Raw genomic sequence first — 20,492 nt, 5'->3', positions numbered from 1 at the left:
AAATAAAACAAGCAAGACCGGAAATAAATCGGAAAGAAAATTGTAAAGTTTGTGTTTTTAGTGTGATATATTTTTTTATGTAAGCAATATGGACTGTGCTTTTATTTTATTATCTTATTTTAGCAACATATTTTTTATTATTGTTTTCAAAGTAATTCAGTGTTGCAGTACAAGTGAGTTTGTAAATGTAGGCATTTGGTACTGAAACAATAACCAAAAATGTATATCATTATCTTAATAATTAACCATGATTGATCCTGTTTGTGGTTATATTATGAAATCAACATTCAATATAATTGACAATATGAAATACTTTCCGGAAGAAACTTTCAAATTTATTTTTTCGGATCGTACTTTATGTTTCTCCGGGAAGATGGCTGCCTCCATGGAAGACGAACGGCAGAGGAAGTTTTCCAGTGAGAGACATGCCAAAAAGATACTGAATGCTCTGAACGAAAACAGAAAGCTTCAGCCTTTTTGTGACGGAACAGTTGTCATAAGGGATAACAGCATATGTGTCCAGAAGAACGTCCTGGCAGCAGCTAGCCATTACTTCAGGTAGTTCTTATTTCCATGTAGATCTATGAATTCTGCTGTGAAAACGACATTACATTTAAATAATGATTACATGAGTTATAATTTTTTTCCAGATATATGTTAGATTGTAGTTATATACGAATCTTAGTTCAAGAGAAGGACTAGTCTGCCTTCTGACTACCGATGGGAATGTTGTCTGTACTACCACTGCACTACCTTGGGCAAATTACACCCAGTCTCCTAAAATGTTTTCAAAATCATGAAAGAACAAGCAAACAAGTATTATGTCAGGGCAGCTATTGAGTATGCTTACACAATGTGGAATCAATAGTTGAAAATTAGATCAGCAAAATAGAAATGTTCTTAGGGTTGTTTAGCTACTTATATTTCATCTATACTGGTTATGGTTTGCTTACACATATTGAAGTTTATGTCATGTGTGGGTGTAGTGGGATGATAGGAGCTTTAGGGTGATATGATTTAATGCCATTGATTTGAATGAAAGTAAAAAGTCAGAAGAGGTAATTTCATTATCTTTGGTTGTCTAATTGCAAGGAAAGGATTCTAGCCTTATGGATAAAACTTTCAGATTGTGCGTCAGGAAGTGGTTGAACGAGGATGGCATTGGCTTTTTGATGATGTTATTTACGTAAGTCATAGGTGATTGCAACCTCAAGATATTTGGTCTTTTGTTACATGTTCCAACTTGTGGTCATGGAAAATATAGAGATGGCAGATGAGTTATCTGTTCCTAGTGACAGGAAGGACTTGGCATATCCAATAATGGAAAGTCATTTAACTTTTCACCTCCTGGAGGGCTAGCTGATCAAGATATTTTTTTCAGGGAGTGGATGTCTGTCTGTGATGCCACAGTTAAATTACATGATGGTATCATCTGCAAAGAATCTGATAGAAAATGTAATACCCTTGATGATATCATTAATGAAGTATAAGAAAAGACTAAAAGCTAGGTTTACTCTAAATCGTCATGGAAATAAGTCCAGTGAGGAAGTTCCGAAGATGCTCAACAATTTTTGTTAGATACAAGAGTAAAACGTGTTAAAATTTTTATACAACTTTTTAAAACACAATAATCAAAACACACAGAGTGCTTATATTGAACCTGTATCATGCTGAGATTAATGGTTGCCAGGGTTGTTCAAATGAATTACCTTGATCTATTTTCAAGATCAAAGGGGTCAATTTTGTTGTAAACACAAATTTCTTCATTCAACAAGCAATAGCTCTTAGGTCATGCTAATTGTGTAGTAGCATGCTTGAGGAATAGGATTTCAGATTGGCATGAATTGACTTCATGAACCAATAAAGTCTTTTTGTGTAAGCTGTAGTACAGGTTCAATTCAGGCCCATTGGGCCTTTTGTTTGCATTAACTCTTAAGATCTTTTGAATCTGAACTGTTTTGATCACTAATACTACTACAAATGTACTACTATTCTTAGTGGGCCTCTAAAGTCAGATGACTGTTAACGCCTGTGGGCTTCTTGTTTAAAACTGCCACGCATTTTTGAAAACCTGCAAACTTTCTAGATAATTTGACTCATAATAACATTATAAATTTAACTTACTTTAGCATTTTCTTAATATATTTCAAGTATTTCTTACATTTTTTGTTTTTGTTTTTTTACAAATACTTGCAGGTTGGTGTTTAACTATGAGACAGATCCTGCAAACCCTGTAACTCAGAACAAACAGGCAACAGTTAATATAACGTCCCTGGGAATCAGTTTTGAAACATTCAAAATCATTCTAGACTACATCTACACATCAGAAATCAAAATCAGTGATGAAAATATACAGGACATTCTTCAGGCTGCTGATCTTTTGTTACTGGTTGATCTCAAAGAATTGTGTTGTGACTATCTTGAGCAGTGTATCACTGCTCAGAACTGTTTGGGTATCCGAGAGTTCTCCTCCAGGTTCTCCTGTCCGTGGATACATCTAAAGGCTTCTATGTTTCTGGATGAACATTTTAGGTAAGTCTATGGCTCATTGTAATTTTGCCCTTAAAAAATTGAAGTAAGTGCAACAAGAAGCAAAAACTGAGATTTGACTGTCTGTTTTGTTTCTAAATATAGAATCTCATAATGATGAAACTTGTAGTATTTTGATTTTATGTGTATAGCACAATTGCCGTCTGTGTACAAAATAAAAATGTTACTTCTGTAACAACTTTTATTTGTAAAATAATTTCTGATCTCGCAGTGGCTTATTATAAATATCTGATCATGTGTAAACAGAGATATCAGTCACTGCGAGGAGTTCCTCAGACTGTCTCCAGATGCTCTAACGGAGGTGCTGTCCCACGACACTCTGTCTATCAAGTCTGAAGAGGAAGTCTTCGGTAGTATAATCAGATGGGTCAAGTTTGATGAGGCCACTCGGAAAGTGTGTTTAGAAGATTTAATGTTGTCATGTCTGCGTGCAGATCAGATGTCTGATACGTTCCTACAGAAACTGACTAGGATGGATACTGGGTACGATCCGAATATTCTTAGGAAAATTGTGGAAGATGTTCGTATACTGAAGCCAAACCAGAAATGCCGTGGTTTTGCGAATGTTTTGCTAGTATGTGGTGGTGAAGGACAACCTCATGCGTAAGTTCTGTGTCAAGATTCTTGTTTTGTGTGGAGAGAATATTTTCTTATGAACATGAAACTGGGAAATCTACACCATTCAGTAATTTTTTATTTATTTTTTTTTTTTCTATTTCATTCTATCTGTCTGGTCTCTTGATGTGGCATTTGGCACAAAGTCAACACAGTGATTCAAAAGATGTCATATTTATTTGCCTCCCTGACACATAACTGAGAAAGGATATTTCAAGATGAGTTATGAGATCAACTAATGAGCTAGGTCAGTTTGGAACACATACAGGTAATAAATTTCATTTATAAATACTTATTGTGTGAGTATCAATACTCTAACAGCAAATGAATGTTGAAATGTTTTTATTTTGTACAGAAAGAGTAATGAACTAGAGATTAAAGCCTGCGTGCGTTGCATTGTGCCCAGTAAACGTGAAAACAACACTAATGGTCAGTGGGTGGACCTAGCCAATATGACCACTGATAGGATAGGACATGGTATTGTAGAAGTAGGTAAGTAGGGCCGACCAGTGTCCACTACCCCGTCAGAACAGCCACTGATGAAGTAGATAGTATCCAGGAAATAATAAGGTTCCTATTCATTGTGGGTCTCTGTCAAGCATATAGTATCATTGTAAGCAACTTCACTTTAAGATAATTTTATAACGAATGGATCTCAGATTCACACATGAAATGAATATTTCGATTAAAGTAAATATTCATCTGAGACAAGGAAAGATTTTTGTTAGCTGAAACATAGTATTGTTGATATGGGTTTGAAACAGACCACTTCCATATCCCACCCCACCCAATATTCCAATCAGACCAACTGTAAGATTGATGCTTACTTTCAAAGTGCTTCCAATGTCTGGAAGTATTTATTGGGAAAATTCTTTAATCACTAGTCATGTTATATCAGGTTGTCCAGTAGTTATGTATAGCTTGAGTATTCACTTGGTAAACTAGGTTGTTCAATAGTTAGACTGAGTATTCACTTGGTAAACCAGGTTGTTCAGTAGTTACCTTGAGCCTTCACTTGGTAAACTAGGTTGTTCAGTAGTTACCCTGAGACTTCACTTGGTATCTTAGGTATAAAGTTCTAGTAACAAGTAGTGTTGTGGATGAATAATAATTGCAAAGACTGCTGTATTAAATTTCAGAGTTTACATAAACATAGGTCTCTAGTGGTTTCTGGAGTCTAGATTAAATGTGTTGTTACAGTAGTTTCTTCAGCCTCAGTACCAGATTCTGCTGTTTCTGATAGAACCTTCATTACCAAGATAATAGTTTCCAGAGTCTTTGTTTCTGCATACAAATACTATACATAGTCTCAGTAGCCTAGATATACTTGTCTCTAAAGGAACTTTCAAAACTTGTTCTCCAGTAGCTGTCTAACACAGTTGTCAAATAATTATCAAAGTGATAATCTAGACTCACCTGTAGTCTCCCATGTAAGATGACCTTATCAGGATTATTTGTGATTTGTTACAGGTGGTTACCTGTATGCTGTGGGAGGACGTAATAACAAATGTCAAATTCTCAACACTGGCGAAAAATATGATCCTCACCAGAATAAATGGTCTCCAATCGCTCCAATGGAGCATGCCAGAGTTGGATTTGGTCTGGTTGCCATTGACGACCACATTTACTCACTGGGAGGCAGCAATGATATGACAGATCCACTTACCTCAGGTGAGGTTTACAACGTACTCACCAACAAATGGCGTCCTATCCCGGAGATGAACCTTAAGCGAGTCTGGTCCTCGTTTGCAGCTGTGGACAAGAAGATTTATGTGATAGCAGGAGGTGCAATAGGGAAACTTTTTGAGGCAGTTGAATGTTATGACACGCGAACAGAGACGTGGACCTCAGTCTCTCCAATGAGAGAACGCCGGTGTGACGCCCGAGCAGTCGCTGTTGACAATGATATTTATGTGTTTGGTGGATTTAGACGTATTGAGTGCCCAAGTGCTATGCATGGTGGGCACAGTGTAAAGTTCTGTGGGACTGAGATCTACTCAACACGCAATGACTACTGGGCTCATGCTCATACCCGTGGCGTTGGTCTTTGTACAATGTCAGACGCATCACAGATCTATGGGGCAGTGTATGATGGAGATGAAGTATTGGTAGTAGGGGCATTAGATGTGGGTGGAACATACCATTGTGTGCGAGGGTTTAATTTTCATACAAACAGCTGGCGTTGTGTAGTACAGAACCCTCCAGCCATGCAGCGTGGACACTCGTCAACAATGTTCAGGATGCCCCTCCATCGACTTCGCAACCTACAGTGGGATCAGGGCAAGCTTACGTTCACAGATATCATGTAACATGAATGACACAGTGTCGCCTCACTTTGTCTAACCTAGGGTTAACATCAGAGTAGGTAGAGATGTGTCAGTGTGTACTTCATATCATGTTCAGAATTTGAATCCAAGAAAGTCAAGAACAAAAAAGAAACAAATGTAATATGAATGCCAAGGCTTAATGAGTTAGAATTTGTTTAATTCATAATAACTCCTTAACATTCAAATTGCTCCTGATAAACACTGCTTACTATGATTTTATGATCCAAAACGGAAATAGTTCTATTTTGATGCGGATGGTAAAATTCATTCATTATGTAAAGACATTATTATTTATGGGCATCAGAACATATCAGCTGATAAGGGTATGTGTTTGAGATTGCAGGTATGTATATCAAGGTAAAGTATATAGAACAAAGTCTAGGTTAAACATCAAGCCTATTTATCAAGGTAACGTGTTTAGAGATAAAAGATTTTGAATTATGAGCTATCTAATGAGTCAATCACGATATTTTAACTTTAGAGCCAATGTGAACTAACACTTCTCAGAACAAAAAAAAATTCAAAACATCAACAATGTGAAAAACTGGTAATTTTTAGCTCACCTGGTCTGATGCATGGTGCCTGGCATCTGTCTGTCAACTTTTTCTTGAAATTGGTACTATTTATGAACTACTAAAAATCTTGTATAAACGGAGGAGTTTGGGGCCTGCGGGAGGCAGGCATATTGGAGGCAAACTAGATATAAATCTTTAAGAACTTGTTTTCTTTAATTCAAATAAAGTAATTCCATCCTAACAAACCAGGTAAGTGATATAGGTCATGCTAACAAACCAGGTGAGGGATATAGGCCCTTTAGGCCACTTGTTTTAAGTTTGTCTAATGTAAAATTAAATGATCAATGTGCAATAGAAAAAGTTACATGGCTAGATGTGACTACAAGGATCTTTCTAATTGGCAAGTTGCCTACCTTGTTCATAATCTGGCAGGTCTGTGTATTATTTAATTATTTTTCTCTAATCTAATTAAATTATATGTAGTTGTCTCCCTTGGAGAGCCCCTCAAAAGGATATGTTGTATACATTATAAAAGTGATTAATTTGGTCTGTTGTACGTGTTTCCCTTTATGTGTTATGAAATGACTGTTGATGACCTTGGTATGTCTCATAAATGACAATATGTACCTGTCATTCTTGATAACTAAAGTTGAAGTACATGTAGTATGTATAATTATCTCCCTTTGTATGTCTAGTAGATGATTATGTATTGCTTTTGTTAGTCCTGTAAATTGACAGTTGATTTGTCTGATGACAATTAAATGTTAAAAATTAACTCCCATGATCATGATGTAGATAGATATTATAGCATTCTCATGGTCTTGTGTATAACATTGAAACGGACCGATGACACTTGTACTCATTTGTCATCTGACAGAAATCCTCTCATTTAATCAACTAAATAAATAAAATGGTATCTTGATGATAAACAGTAGATCTTTAGATATAAAATGTCATTTTAGTAAAATCAGTTATGAATCGCAGCCTTTCATTCAATTCTCTTAATTTGTTTATATTTCTCTGTCATCTGTCTAAGGCTGATTTCATGTAAACTGGTTATAAATGAGCCGGTGAACTAGAATTATTCTGCTATTGATTATCAAACCTCTACCAGTATTATATGTAGAGATCATAGAACACAGTTTTTAAAATTTTGCCAAGGCTAAAATTATTCATTAAGTACATTTCATTAAACCTTTAAAGATGTACTTTCATGAGAATTTTTTAAAATCCAGTGTTAAAATTTTTTTTCTAATGATGATTTTATGAAAGGTTTGATTTCAGAAAGTAGATAAAAAGCAAAAACAAAACCAGTATGTTGCTGCACTACTTTTTCCAGTAAAGGTGTAAGAATGTGTGTAACAGGAAATCATTCATTTCCATGTATTATTCGTATTTTTTTCCCTGAGTAACAAGAGACATTCACTTCACTTTTGGCAACCTTTTCTTAAATTAAATTTTTGTCTTTCATTTCAAAGTAAGGAATTATATTTGGATATCCAGAAAAAAGTATGTGAAAATGCGAACTTTTCATTTTATTTAAAGAGCTTTAAGCTGCATAAAATCAAAAAATGAAAATGATCCAAAATGACATACATTTTTTTTAAATGAGTACTAAACTTTTTTAAGACTATGCATAAGTTTTGATAGAGAGATTTTTTGATGATATTTTTCATGTTTGAAAAAGGAGAGGTCTTTGCGCTTTATTTTTTGGAAGTTTGCAACCAAAATAGCTAGCTTTTACAAGAACAAGAAACCAGTCGAAATGTATAGAAACCAAAAAACTTTGAAAATGTCGACACTGTTAACCATATCATGCCTTGAATTATGCCATCAAAAAAGGAGTCTGCAAGCGAATTTTTTCAACATATCATCTGTTTTTAACACTTAAGTACAGTTATAGATGACAAAGCATACGAAGGACAAATCTCCAACACATGTTTGAGTTCATCTTATATTGAATTATGCCTTACTTCAGGTCAAAACATCAAAGTCTTTAAATTCTGAAGTTCAGCGATGGTCAGAGAGTTAATTTGAAATAGATATAGTTAACCCTCTCAAACTGCACATGCTGCATATTCTGCAGACCTAGACATGATTGCGATCAATACCTGGAGTTTTTCTAGCATGTACAGCCAGTCCAGCTGTTTCATTTGCTCACAATTTGTGTACATTATCTTCCATCATCTGTTACTTCACTATGGTACAGAACTGTTTTCCATTGTTTGCTTCTTGAATGACTATTTTGTATATAGTAGTCTCTATATAATAGACAGATGATAGTCTTATGGTCTTGTTTGACCTGTCTACCAGATGATTATATAGAACCATGTCCCTGTTTTGGCACGGTGGATTGCAGTTGTATAGAATTGTCTCCCTTTATGATAAGTCTCTCAGAATCTTCCTTTATCTACTCACAAGATGAATTCTTATAGAGTTGTCTCCCTTCATTAGACTAAAGGAAGGTTTCTATACTTTCTATTGATTTTTTCCTCCATGGAATGAATTTATGTAAAGTTGTTTCCAATCTTTAGTCAAGAAGATGACTAATTTCTGTTGGCTTCCTTCATCCATGAAATGAATGTGTGTACATTTGTTTCCCTTTATCAGTCTAGAAAGTGACTATTGTCTATGTCTTCATTCATGCATGAATAAATATTTGTGGAGTTTTCTCCCTTCATTAGCCAAGTGAATACTTTCTCCTGGCACCCTTCATCTATCCATTGAGTGAATTTATGTAGTATTGTGCCCCTTTATCTGTCTACATGAACCTGATGTCTCCATTTAGCTGTTCAGTAAATTAATTTATTTTATGTGTACAGATAGATTCTTCTTCATTCATCTACTTTCATTTTAGATGATGACATTGAATGAAACAGACTGTCATACTTTAAAATCATTTATCATCCCTGATTTATTTGCAGTGATAAATTGTCACAAAGATGTTTCTTTCATAAGAATTTGCGAAACTGAATTGCACAGACCAGCATTATGAAAAAAATAACAGGATTTATTACCATGTCTTCTTTTCTTTGATTAATTAGGGTTTTACTATGATATAAATACATTTAGAAAGTGATTAAATTAACAATTTTATGTATAGATTTATACATTAAACAGGAATGAAATCAAACAATCATTACTTTATAAAGTTTAATATGTGAAATTGATCAAAATATTCACTACTACGGTAATGTGCTTATTTTTTCAGGAAGGATTTTTTTAATGAAAATGTTTAATTAGTTTTTAAATGATTCAGTATATGAAAGTGTACACAATACAAACATTGAATGCATGTACTAGATTTTTCTGGTGAAATTACAAGGTATGCATCCTTGATAATGCAGGGTTAACACTCACTGCACCCCTGAAACATTTCATAACAAAATTGAAGGCACAAACACAGTAATTTGATTGGTCTAGAGTGGGTTTCAGGGGAAAAAAACTGACCAATCACTGACTGATACACTCCTTTGAAAAATTCAAATGAGCAATACCTGCCTTTAAAGCTAATATAACACAGAGTTGTACCTCTTCCAGATTTGATGATATACGTTAAGGATCAGCTAGCCTTCAGCATCGGGTGCTGTGTATGAAACCTTCAATGTTGCCATGAAATATTTAATGGGTGCTAAAAGTAAAAGTGATCATAAACCCTGGGGAAAACATGATAATCTACTTAATATTATCATATCTTTCATTAATTCTTGCTCTGCATCTGATAAACAGGAGACTGATAAAAATTATAATTCTTTGTGATGTAATGTTTTAGCATTGTTATCTATAGTATTGATAATTCTTATACAATTTTTTACATGTATCTGTTGAATTTTAATATGTCAGTTGTAGTTGACAACCTCTAACTTCTGTATGTAAATATTGATCCCTGTTCTACAAAGTCTATATACACAATGCAATAGAAGGTTTACTTTACATGTGAATATAAAACATGAATTCTATTTATTAAATGTGTTGGTCCAGGCAGTATTGAACTTCTTACATTTTACACAGAAATTCAAAACCATGAAATAAATCTTCCTTTTTTTCCACAAAGGAATTTAAGAATGTGTTGTCGCTGGGTAACATTTCCCGATTGTTATTTATTATAGTGAAATAGTTGCCTGTGTAATGTCTTGAGTGTGTGTCAATGTTGTAGATACCTCATTGGTAGCTTTAACTAATTTTTGTAAAAATCATGTTCACAATATTCTTCATTTGAAGTAAAACGTATACTTATTTATTATCAAATGTTGTTGTTACTTCTTCCTCCCAGGGGCCCTGATATTGCAGTCCTTCAGAGTGATGGCCTACATAAACTTACATAAATAAAACTGGGAAAAACATGGCAAGCCAAGGTCCAATCAGTATACACCAAGAGGATAAATATGGTATACAGGAGATCTTAAAATTTGATAAAAATTGAGGTAGAAGAAAGAGATGCAACTCCTGGTGCCAGGTTTTCAAAAAATGACCAACATGTTTCTCCCTACTACACATCATAATATTTTTCATTAACCTAGTCACATGACCTCCATTGCTATTCAGTTTACCATGCCAGTGACATAACACACAAATAAAAAGTGCCCGGATGATAGCTTGCCTTGTAGATGAGGCTCCTTCTTATACCTTGCCTTTTATCAACATAATCTCGGTTAGACATTGCCAATCCTTGGTGTTTCTCAGGAAGTTGAGAAACAGATTGATCTACGCTGATGTTTTTGTGTCATTGGACAATTTGTCTGCTGTACATTCAGTAAGGCAGCCACCAGCTTCTGCAATGAGATCTCCCCTCAAAATGACCCTGGCTGTTTATAGAGCAATAAATACACCAAGCAAAAACAACATTCCCTGGCAGAGTAAATTATACATTCTGCAGTAAGTCAATGCTTGGTAATATTCTATTGCAGTTCAGTAAAAATTCTCTCAATAAGCCCACTCCTTTATTATAATTTAATAAAATAATAGACTTTTCTTCAATCAAAAAGGTGTTTTCTTTAATATTTCAGTATGGTGAGAAATTTCATGAAGTTTCTGATGATGGTAGTTTGATAAAATTACAGTTTGTACATATTGTCAGACAAGAGCGAAACTCTTAATCATGGTTTCTCTAAAAGTGTGTTGCTCGAAAATGTTGCTTATAAAATCAAATTATGTGAAATACAACTCATCACAAATAATAAATAAATTTAAAATTGATTTCACTGTAATATCAACATCTAAGTGTGTGCATATTGAATTTGTTATTTATAGTCAAAAGAGAAAAGACCAACCTATTAAATAAAAACACTGAAGTATTATAGGACAAGAACTGTTTTAGTTACAGGTTTACTTAACTATTTAAACATTTAGATATCAATAGATACTGTGGTGATGACAACAATTCATTTTTATCAGGCCTTTTGACCTTAAACTAGAACGCTGACAGGTCAGCATGGGCCCTACTATGTCGCAGAAAATCCCTCCTCCACCAGTTTACCCATAGACACACACACCTCGGAGGGTAAAAAGTATGATTATCGTCGGGACACTTATTTTTCTAATTATAGTATAAGTTACCTTGATTTTTAACCTTAGAAGCAGAAACACAATCCAGAAGCACTGTATGATGTTTGACTGTGATTGGCCAAAGCAAATTTGAGGTATCAAAGGGAACCTGATCTTTCTATTTATAGTAACAGTGACCTGAAAAGCAATCCCATGCATGCACTTTCAAAAAGGAAGCACTATATGCAGTTTTAGCTGGATTGGCCAAAGGAAACTCAATTTATCGCACGGAAACAAAAAAATAAACACTGGTTGAAATTTAATTATTTTCTATTTCTAGCAAGTGACCTTGACTTTTGACCTCCAGACATGTAAATCTAGATCAAACCACCACTTCCTTTGAGGTAACATTGGATAAAGACTGAGTGCATGTGGCCTAATCTTGGGAGATGAAAACTTACATACTCTAAGCAAGCACTTCCATCAAGGAGGCTTGGCATGAAGTATGAGGGCCATTAGCCTAACAGCATTTCAGATACTGTACAGAAACCAAAAAATGAAAAGACAGGCAGACAAGTTTATTACTATAGGGCACCCGCATCTGCATGTGGGATTCCTCTGCATTCAATCCCATATAAGATTAACAATATCCATGTTATTTTAGGAAATATCAAAATCTAAGAATTGTATGTAATGTTGAGTGGATTTAGAAACATTAACTACAGCACTACCATACATATTTATATTGACAAGTCTAAGCAATTGTAACAAAAGTATATGGCCTCAGAGTTGCTGTGCTAAAAAAGTTACCTTTTTTGCCATTTCTCATCAACAAAAAATCCTTTCTACCTTTATTATGCATATGATTATGGCACAAATTGTGTTTTTGATTTGCATGTAAGTTTCATTAAAAAATCCTAGGGTATGCTTTAGAATTATTGCACAAGAACCAAAAAAACACTCATTTAACCTTTAAACTTGAAATGACAGTCATGATCAACAAGGATCTATTTTGGGCACTATTAATGGGTTTGGCCATGATTTTAATTCTTGTTTAATTCTGTTACATCATAATGTAAATAGCCATACTCCCAATATGGTGCTCCACAAATATGTCCCAATACCTGCTTTTAGACAGACGAAAGTGAAACAAGCTGTTGTACATGTCCAAATAATGGACCCTGAACATGTTCTGCTATGTGTACTTTGCAATCATAACAGGTTCATAAAGATACAAAATCTGTAGTACTGTATGTACCAGTTACACGAAGATGAAACATGATAAATCCTCAGTTTCGCTGTCGTTTGTCAGGAAAAGTTTGTTTTGACAATGATGTCCGTTGTATCCCTTTTCCTACCACTTCAAAATGCTAATCCCTTTTCCTACCACTTCAAAATGCTAAGTATTATGAAAAATAAAAATCAGTTTGATCTGGTCCTAAAATGAATCACTTTAATTGTTACTTAGAACATGCACTGAAATATGACATAATTTGGACTGAAATATGGCATTATAAAAAAATGCGCCAAAACCCTTTAATATATGTTTTTAGTCCACATTTATTCTTAATGAAAATTACAGCTTGCTTTTTTTGTTACGGTTTTTTTGTGTCTAATTTGACATCTTACCATGATCTGAAGGTCAAACTGTCTAAATTACACATATTGAACACTTCTTAACCTAGTTAGGTATGTTTATAAGACGGACAACGTTTTATAACTGGTACAAAATGTTTGTTAATTTGTCGTCCTGATATAGCCCGGAGAGGGCGAAACCGGTTGACGGTTCAAAATAAATCCATATCAACTTACTCTGAAGCTGTTGCGATTGATTTCCTAACTAAAAATGTTTGATATATACATCTACCATATCAAATGTTTACATACATTACACAGTTATCCTACTTAGCAGTGCATACAAAGTTATAAATAACAGTCGTGCTATACAACGAAATACATCCAATCCTTATCGTATATATAAAATAACCGCTTGCATTCGGGACAAAACAATCATTATTAATGAGGTACAAACAGGTAATACTCCCTGTACTTAAACAGAAACATTCAAACATGCTTCGAAACATCAATAATAGTCAATTACTGTAATTATCTATACTGTAGAGGTGATCTGAAATTTAATGCACCTCGTGTAAAAGTTATTGTACTGATACACAGCAAATATTGTGAATATACTAATTCATTTTCTTATCTAATTTGCCCAAAAACTGATTATACACTAAAATTTGATTCCAGCAAAGTATGTATACAGTAATAAAGGTATGTTACTATTACAATGCTATATAACAGTGACATGTACCATTACAAGTCATTCAGCCAGCATACATTTCATTCATTACAACACAACACATTACAAGTATTACATTATTAAGTACTTCTGACAAAATATCTATTAGCTGTGAAAGATCAAAGCTCAGGACTAGGGAGGTGACTTAAACATTCATCTTTTCAAGGGCCTACAGACTTTGGGAAAATGTATAAAAAAAATCACAGGCATGAGTTTTTTCTAAGATGGTTAAACATAATGATGAATACAGTTGAAAAGAACTCCCTCTAATTAATATCAAGTTTTAGCTCATTATGACATTGAGAGTACGGCAGTGAATGAATATCTAGTTTTAATCAGAATGATAAGAACTTGCATTTTCAATAGACTTGTTAACTGTTTGTACGGGTTAGAATCATGTTATACATACCCTCGCATGTACAGAGGAGCTTTGTTGATTCGACCAAGTATGTACATACTGGTATAATATATCACGACCTTATACGTTCATCAATAAGCCCATGTCTGGTAAAAAGCCTGCCTAATCTACTGCAAGGTTGAGTGGAAATACTAACAAATGTTACACTCTTGTCCTGTTATGAGCCCATCTTCCTATTTGGAATCAGCAGCCATATGCTGGTCATCTGGGCAGGAGTTAGATGGTTTAACATTACACAGATCTATATAAGAGATGGTATTGTATTCATCTTTCGTTTCATGTCCTCGGATATCTCCATGTCGTCATCCTCGTCACGATAACCTTCGCTCACTCGTTCCTTACCTATGAGTGAGAGCATTGCTTTGGCCTCAGAGTTACCATCCAGTATACTTTTCTTCACCTAGAGGTAAACAGCATTCCATTATTATAGATTTTAATTCATGAAGACAGATTTTAATTCAAACATAAATTGTAATCATTTCTAAACATCAAAATAAGATTTCCTAGAGAGATCTTGGCACCCTCCACAGTATAGCCTGCATTGGTTCTATGTTAGTGTGATTCTTTCCTTACAGATTTCAGTTGCTTTTTCAAGGAATAATTAATTGATCAAGTGGTAGCATGTTTGGAATATCAAAACAGCATGTCGCCATCTTTCAGGAAGCAGTTTAATTTATTTTCTCACCATTTGTCTTAAAATTAATCTGTTCACCATTGTCCGACCTGTCTTAAAATTAATCAGGGACAAGACATCAAGAGCTACTAGAAAATGATTTGGATTTAAGCAGCTATAAAGAAAAAGTCACATATTAATATGACATTCCACTCAATATCACAATCTGACCAAACAATCAGGAAGTGATAATAAGTGGAATATACTTTAACCATTAACAACCAGCCATTGATTTTGTACTCAATATATTGTTCATAGTACCTACCTTCCCATTTATTAACCAACTGATAAACCTTGTCCATAATAAGGGTCAGAGCCTCTCACTCAATGTTCCACAGATTTATTACTTAACCAACAACTGATCTAATCCACAATAAATGGCAGTACACTTACCTCTTTGTCTTCCTCATCATCACTGTCAGCTTTGGGCTCTGGTCCAACCTCCCACACCTCCAGGGCAACCACCTCAAACTCTGGTGTACCTGACAACTGTGGACTAGCATATGTTGTACAACGAGGCTGTGCCTTACTATGGCCATAGTTAAAAGACTGGTCAATCCACAGGCCAAAGTAATCAAACTGACCACCCATGCCCTGCAAGCAACAATGTGAATTCACTAGTGTAACATTAAGCAGCATTAAACTTGACAACATTTGTGAAAAAATGGCTGCAGCTCTACATATACTGGCTGCCAACAATAAACTAGGATAATCAGCAATGCGATCATACAGTTACCGGGACAAAAAGATTTGCTTTGGGTGATCTTTTTTTCAAGGAAGTACTTATTTCAAAGTGCATGCCCCATGACAAGTACAATGAAAGAAAAAAATGTAGATTGTGGATGAAAATTACTTCCATGGTGGATAAGTTTCACGAAATTCTGAATGTCAGTGACCTACTTTTGATCCATTTGTTAGCATGATCTGATTCTGTATAAAAATTGACCTATTTAGCAATCTATTAATTAGTACCAGCTGATCCCCTGTCACAGTGACCTACTTATCAATCCATTAGAATGTATTAAATGAACCTTTATCACAGTGACCTAGTTAGCAATCCATTAATGGGTATCAGGTGGTCCTATGTCACAGTGACCTACTTACCAGTCCATTAGGTAGAGTCTGTTGCCCTTGGTTTAGATACATGTAGTTGGAATTGTAAGTTGTTGTGTTGTAAATTCCATATTGTGGAGAAAGGGTGAATAAGAAGTTATCAGAAGAGCCTGTAAATACAGAAATAGTTTCATGTTAAGTATGATGTATTTTGTATTTTTAAGATAAGTATCGGCATCATTAATAAAGAATATGATTTCAACCAAGCAACCAATCAATATTATTTATCTGAAATATCAATATAAAATGCTTTGTCTCTGAATGTCCTTCTTAAATATTTGGACACGGACATATGAATATAGCATATATATGTTGTAATGTCAAAGACGTGAAAAAGTCATGTTCATGACTACCAAATAGATATTTACATATTTTTCTGCATGAAGAGAAAGAACTCATGTTTAAAGTAATTTCATCGACCATATGATATTCTCTTTATATTAAAGAATTTCATTTCTTAAATAATAAATCAAATACCGTAAAATTTAGAGTTGAGTTGCCATTTTTCACTGGCATATCCCCCAAATACATGGCCAGTCTTGTCTTTAACAATGAGAAGGGATGGGCCCTTGTTCAACATGTGAGACACAAGTTGTGTAAAACTATCTCCAAACACACTGTTGCTGAACACAAGTCTCCATTCCGTCTGTAGATCTTTTGGTAGATTAAAGTTTAAAAACTTCATGGCATAAGGGTCCAGTATAGATTTGTTAGGTACCATGGTAATGGGAATGGGTACAAATGAACACAATCTCTCTGTTCGTGAATTCTCCTGTGTAAAGTCAAAAGATACAATAGTCACAAAACAATCTGTGATATATGTAAGGTAGAGCAAAAACTACACAAATATAGAGAAATACACATCACAGACATTAATCAACATAAGTAGATATCCCTTATTTTTACTACCATCTTTAACCGACAATAACCCCAGGACACCAACTCATTAACTCTGTCTCAGGGTAACGATGGCCTTACCACATGACAGTAAGTCCAGGAGACCAAGTCATTATCCATGTTTCAGGGTAAAGAAAGCCTATCACATGACAATAAGTCCAGGAGACCAAGTCATTATCCCTGTTTCAGGGCAACAAAGGGCTTATCACATGACAATAAGTCCAGGAGACAAAGTCATTATCCCTGTTTCAGGGTAAAGAAAGCCTATCACATGACAATAAGTCCAGGAGACAAAGTCATTATCCCTGTTCCAGGGTAAAGAAAGCCTATCACATGACAATAAGTCCAGGAGACAAAGTCATTATCCCTGTTTCAGGGTAAGGATGAGCATATCACATGACAAGTCCAGGAGACTTAATCATTATCTCTGTCTCCGGGTAACAATAGGCTTATCAAACATCAAATCCAAGATACCAACTTTTGATCCATGTCTCAGGGTAACAATGGCCTAATCACATGACAATAAGTCCAAGAGACAAAGTCATTATCCCTGTTTAAGGGCAACAAAGGGCTTATCACATGACAATTCTCCAGGAGACCAATTCATCATCTCTGTCTCTGAGTTACAATGGCTTATCACATGACAATAAGTCCAGACCAACTCATTATCTCTGTCTGGGGGTAATGATGGGCTTATCACATGACAATAAGTCCAGGAAAACAATTCATCATCTCTTTCTCAGGGTAAGGATTGGCTTATCATGTGACAATTTTCCCTGGAGACCAACTCATTATTGCTGTCTCAAGGTAAGGAATGGCTTATCAGGAAAATGTAATAACATTTGAAGAGCTTAAACAATCTGGTTATTACCAGATATGGCATCACTTCAGAGTGAATAAGGCACATAAGGAACTAGAGATACAGCAAACTTTAAATGCTGACACAATGTATGAATTGCACAGAATGTAATTTCTGATATTGCTAATATGAATATATCATGTTATCAGCATTTTAGACTCTCATTCAGACATCCTGTACATGTACTCACCAACATATCTTTATGTCTTATAAATATTTATATTTAAAATGCTTCTGTGCATTGTGTAATATTAGAATAATAATTAATAACTGTAATGTAAGGCACATTGTAGCAGTGAGCTAAATACTGAAACCATGAAAAAAACTTTTAAAGTTATATCCACGAATACTCACATCATTGCTAATTGGAAATAATGTCATGAACACAGCATCACACACTTGTAAAAATAGTGGAGATTTATGTAGCAAGTCTTCCACATCAGCTTCGGTGTAGGTGACATCAGCTGGAATCTTGGCTTCTGGTACTGGACCCTTCTTACTTAGCCCTGAAACAAAGTTAAATTTAGTAACAGGTCCTCATCTACATGGCTATCAGTTCCTTGGGATCGGCAAGGATCCAAATGAGGATACTAAACGGTAATCAATTAAAATCATCAATGCAAAGACAATAAAGTGGAAACAATGAGTAACAACAAACACCACTGAATTCTGGTAATAAATATAATCATTTAAGACATCCAATGTGTGATAGAGTTTTAAAAAATGTCCATCTTTGGAACACAGCCGAGTATAATTGCTCCAATATAATTCATGTGACTCGAACAACGGAGATTATTATGACCACCTGACTGTTTTCTGTCAAGAACAAAATTTTTGTAACAATTCATAACTTTCCCCAAGCGGTAAGAAACTGTCACTATACAAACCTTTATTAAACAGTTCCTGTAATAATCCAAAGGTAAATTCCTTTTGGTGCTGGTCAGTTTCTTGATCAAGTTTCCATTTTGACCATAGTGGTAGATGTTTAGTCACTTTTCTGTAAGCTTTGACCAACTGTAATACAGCCTTAAGAGAAAGATAGATGTATAAATTTTCATTCTAGTCAATGCGCCTGTATCCATGCTGTCAGAATAATTTATCTATTGTATGATCAAGCATGCATCATGTCTTAGGCTTCAAAAAGTGTTGTTTGAATTAAAATCAGGCTGGTAAAAGGAAAATAAACAGTCTGAAAATATTTGTGATGGGCTAACAGCAGAATACAATGATAAAAATTGAAGTGGATGTTTCTATGGATTATGAAATCACATGATCAACAAATAGCAATTAAACTTCCTTTACCTGAAACAGATCTTCTGATGAGATCTCTTTACTTTGAGAGCACAAACCCTTTAGAGCACTTGCTTTGTCTGTTGAGCTTCCACGGAATAGCTGACTGAGGAGCATATGAAATTGACGATAGGTAAATAAAACACCTTTGTGAGGACGAGATGCTAGACTGGATAAATATTTCAGCAGGTTTTCTGATAATTTGTTGTCCAGCAGTTTTAAATGATTCTGAAAAGAAATATACTGGATACGTTAATCAATTTTTATGAACATAAATGTATAATCAGTAAAAATTTGATGTGAACTAAGGATGAAACAGAAAAGGCCAGGCTTTTATGACTACAGCTCAATTAAACATCTTAGTGAGCTTCAGAAAAAATCTCTATATTTGAGCTCATTTGGAAGAATGTATCAGAGTTGCAAGACACGAAAATGTTTATAAGACATCAATGCTCCTATGCAAACCAGAACCTGATCCAGTGTAGAACTTGATGTTATGGTGCTAAATGATGGTAAATATGAACCAATTTAGATTACCTTAAGATATTGACTTAGAGGACAACAATGCAATGGGATGGACAGACAAGGGTAAAGCTACACCCTACCCCCCCATTCCCCACCGTTCCTGTTTAATTGGCATTCGTGTGAGGACTTGAAAATAAGATTCATCCTTGCCCAATAAGCATTGCTGCTCTAACCTCTGGAAACTGCATCCTTCTTTCAGTTCAGAGAATCCCTGGTTCAAATCCTTGCTTGTTACATCTACAGTGTTTTCATTAAAGAAATATATATCATATCCATTGTTGAATATGTCATCAGGTATGCTCTTCATTTAATAATGACATAAGTTATGTTCATTAGAGAACTAGTTATATCAGAGACGTATATATACGTCTCTGGTTTTATATAATGTGTGTGTATAAATATATGTGGTATATCTAAGAGATTTTTTAAATAAAATATATTAACTATGTAGTCTACTATACCCTTAAAACGTAAATACATGTAAAGAAAAATATAATGAAATAAGGATTTGTAAAAATTGTTATTTTAATATATCTGGCTTACAAGTTACAGTAATCATTACATACCTTGAACAAATCTTCTGAAACTGAAATTTCCTTATGTACTTGTTTTATAACAATTTGTTCTTCCACTGAAAATAATCCTCCTTCGACATAGTCGTCCCCATCTTTGCTCTCGGCGGTTCCCATTTCAATGTTTCTTCTAAACCATAATTTCTATGTCATTCACATGTGACAAATATTTACGTTGATAACAAACGGAAATGAAATTGCGAAAACGAAAGATGACCTCGCAAGGCCGGCAAAATTTACGCATGCGCATAACGTCATTCGCGGCCATATTCGAAAACATTCCCGCATGGAAAATGTGACATCAATTTACATCGAAAAGTTTGCCGGATTATTTTTGATAATTGAACCG

At 34.7% G+C, this 20,492-nt stretch overlaps 2 protein-coding genes across 2 annotated transcripts; one reads left to right on the top strand and one right to left on the bottom strand.

Moving 5' to 3' along the window:
- Positions 1 to 385: 385 nt before the first annotated feature.
- LOC132549482 (gigaxonin-like) lies at positions 386 to 10,255 on the top strand. Its single transcript, XM_060213421.1, has 5 exons — positions 386 to 558; positions 2,197 to 2,532; positions 2,797 to 3,153; positions 3,521 to 3,657; positions 4,636 to 10,255. The coding sequence occupies exons 1-5, from the start codon at positions 386 to 388 to the stop codon at positions 5,472 to 5,474; spliced, it is 1,842 nt and encodes a 613-aa protein (XP_060069404.1). The 3' UTR covers positions 5,475 to 10,255.
- Positions 10,256 to 10,901: 646 nt separating this feature from the next.
- LOC132549438 (MTOR-associated protein MEAK7-like) lies at positions 10,902 to 20,334 on the bottom strand. Its single transcript, XM_060213377.1, has 8 exons — positions 20,138 to 20,334; positions 19,059 to 19,274; positions 18,644 to 18,782; positions 18,111 to 18,262; positions 16,478 to 16,772; positions 15,992 to 16,110; positions 15,281 to 15,481; positions 10,902 to 14,614 (listed from the first exon to the last, which is right to left on the bottom strand). The coding sequence occupies exons 1-8, from the start codon at positions 20,258 to 20,260 to the stop codon at positions 14,456 to 14,458; spliced, it is 1,404 nt and encodes a 467-aa protein (XP_060069360.1). The 5' UTR covers positions 20,261 to 20,334; the 3' UTR covers positions 10,902 to 14,455.
- Positions 20,335 to 20,492: the final 158 nt, after the last annotated feature.

This window comes from Ylistrum balloti, unplaced genomic scaffold, assembly GCF_031769215.1.
Source record: "Ylistrum balloti isolate Yb309-2 unplaced genomic scaffold, AGI_CSIRO_Ybal_v1 Utg370058, whole genome shotgun sequence".
NCBI lineage: Eukaryota > Metazoa > Mollusca > Bivalvia > Pectinida > Pectinidae > Ylistrum > Ylistrum balloti.
The sequence above is the reverse complement of the archived record's forward strand: the minus strand, read 5'-3'. Positions and strand labels throughout refer to the sequence as shown.

Bases quoted from the DNA above. Each gene is read 5' to 3' on its own strand.
- LOC132549482 (XM_060213421.1), top strand. From the start codon at position 386: ATGGAAGACGAACGGCAGAGGAAGTTTTCCAGTGAGAGACATGCCAAA. The intron at 3,154-3,520 runs GTAAGTTCTGTG...TATTTTGTACAG, and splicing joins GGTGAAGGACAACCTCATGC to AAAGAGTAATGAACTAGAGA. The intron at 3,658-4,635 runs GTAAGTAGGGCC...GATTTGTTACAG, and splicing joins ACATGGTATTGTAGAAGTAG to GTGGTTACCTGTATGCTGTG.
- LOC132549438 (XM_060213377.1), bottom strand. From the start codon at position 20,260: ATGGGAACCGCCGAGAGCAAAGATGGGGACGACTATGTCGAAGGAGGA. The intron at 19,275-20,137 runs GTATGTAATGAT...ATTTCTTTTCAG, and splicing joins TTTCAGAAGATTTGTTCAAG to AATCATTTAAAACTGCTGGA. The intron at 18,783-19,058 runs GTAAAGGAAGTT...CTTTCTCTTAAG, and splicing joins CATCAGAAGATCTGTTTCAG to GCTGTATTACAGTTGGTCAA.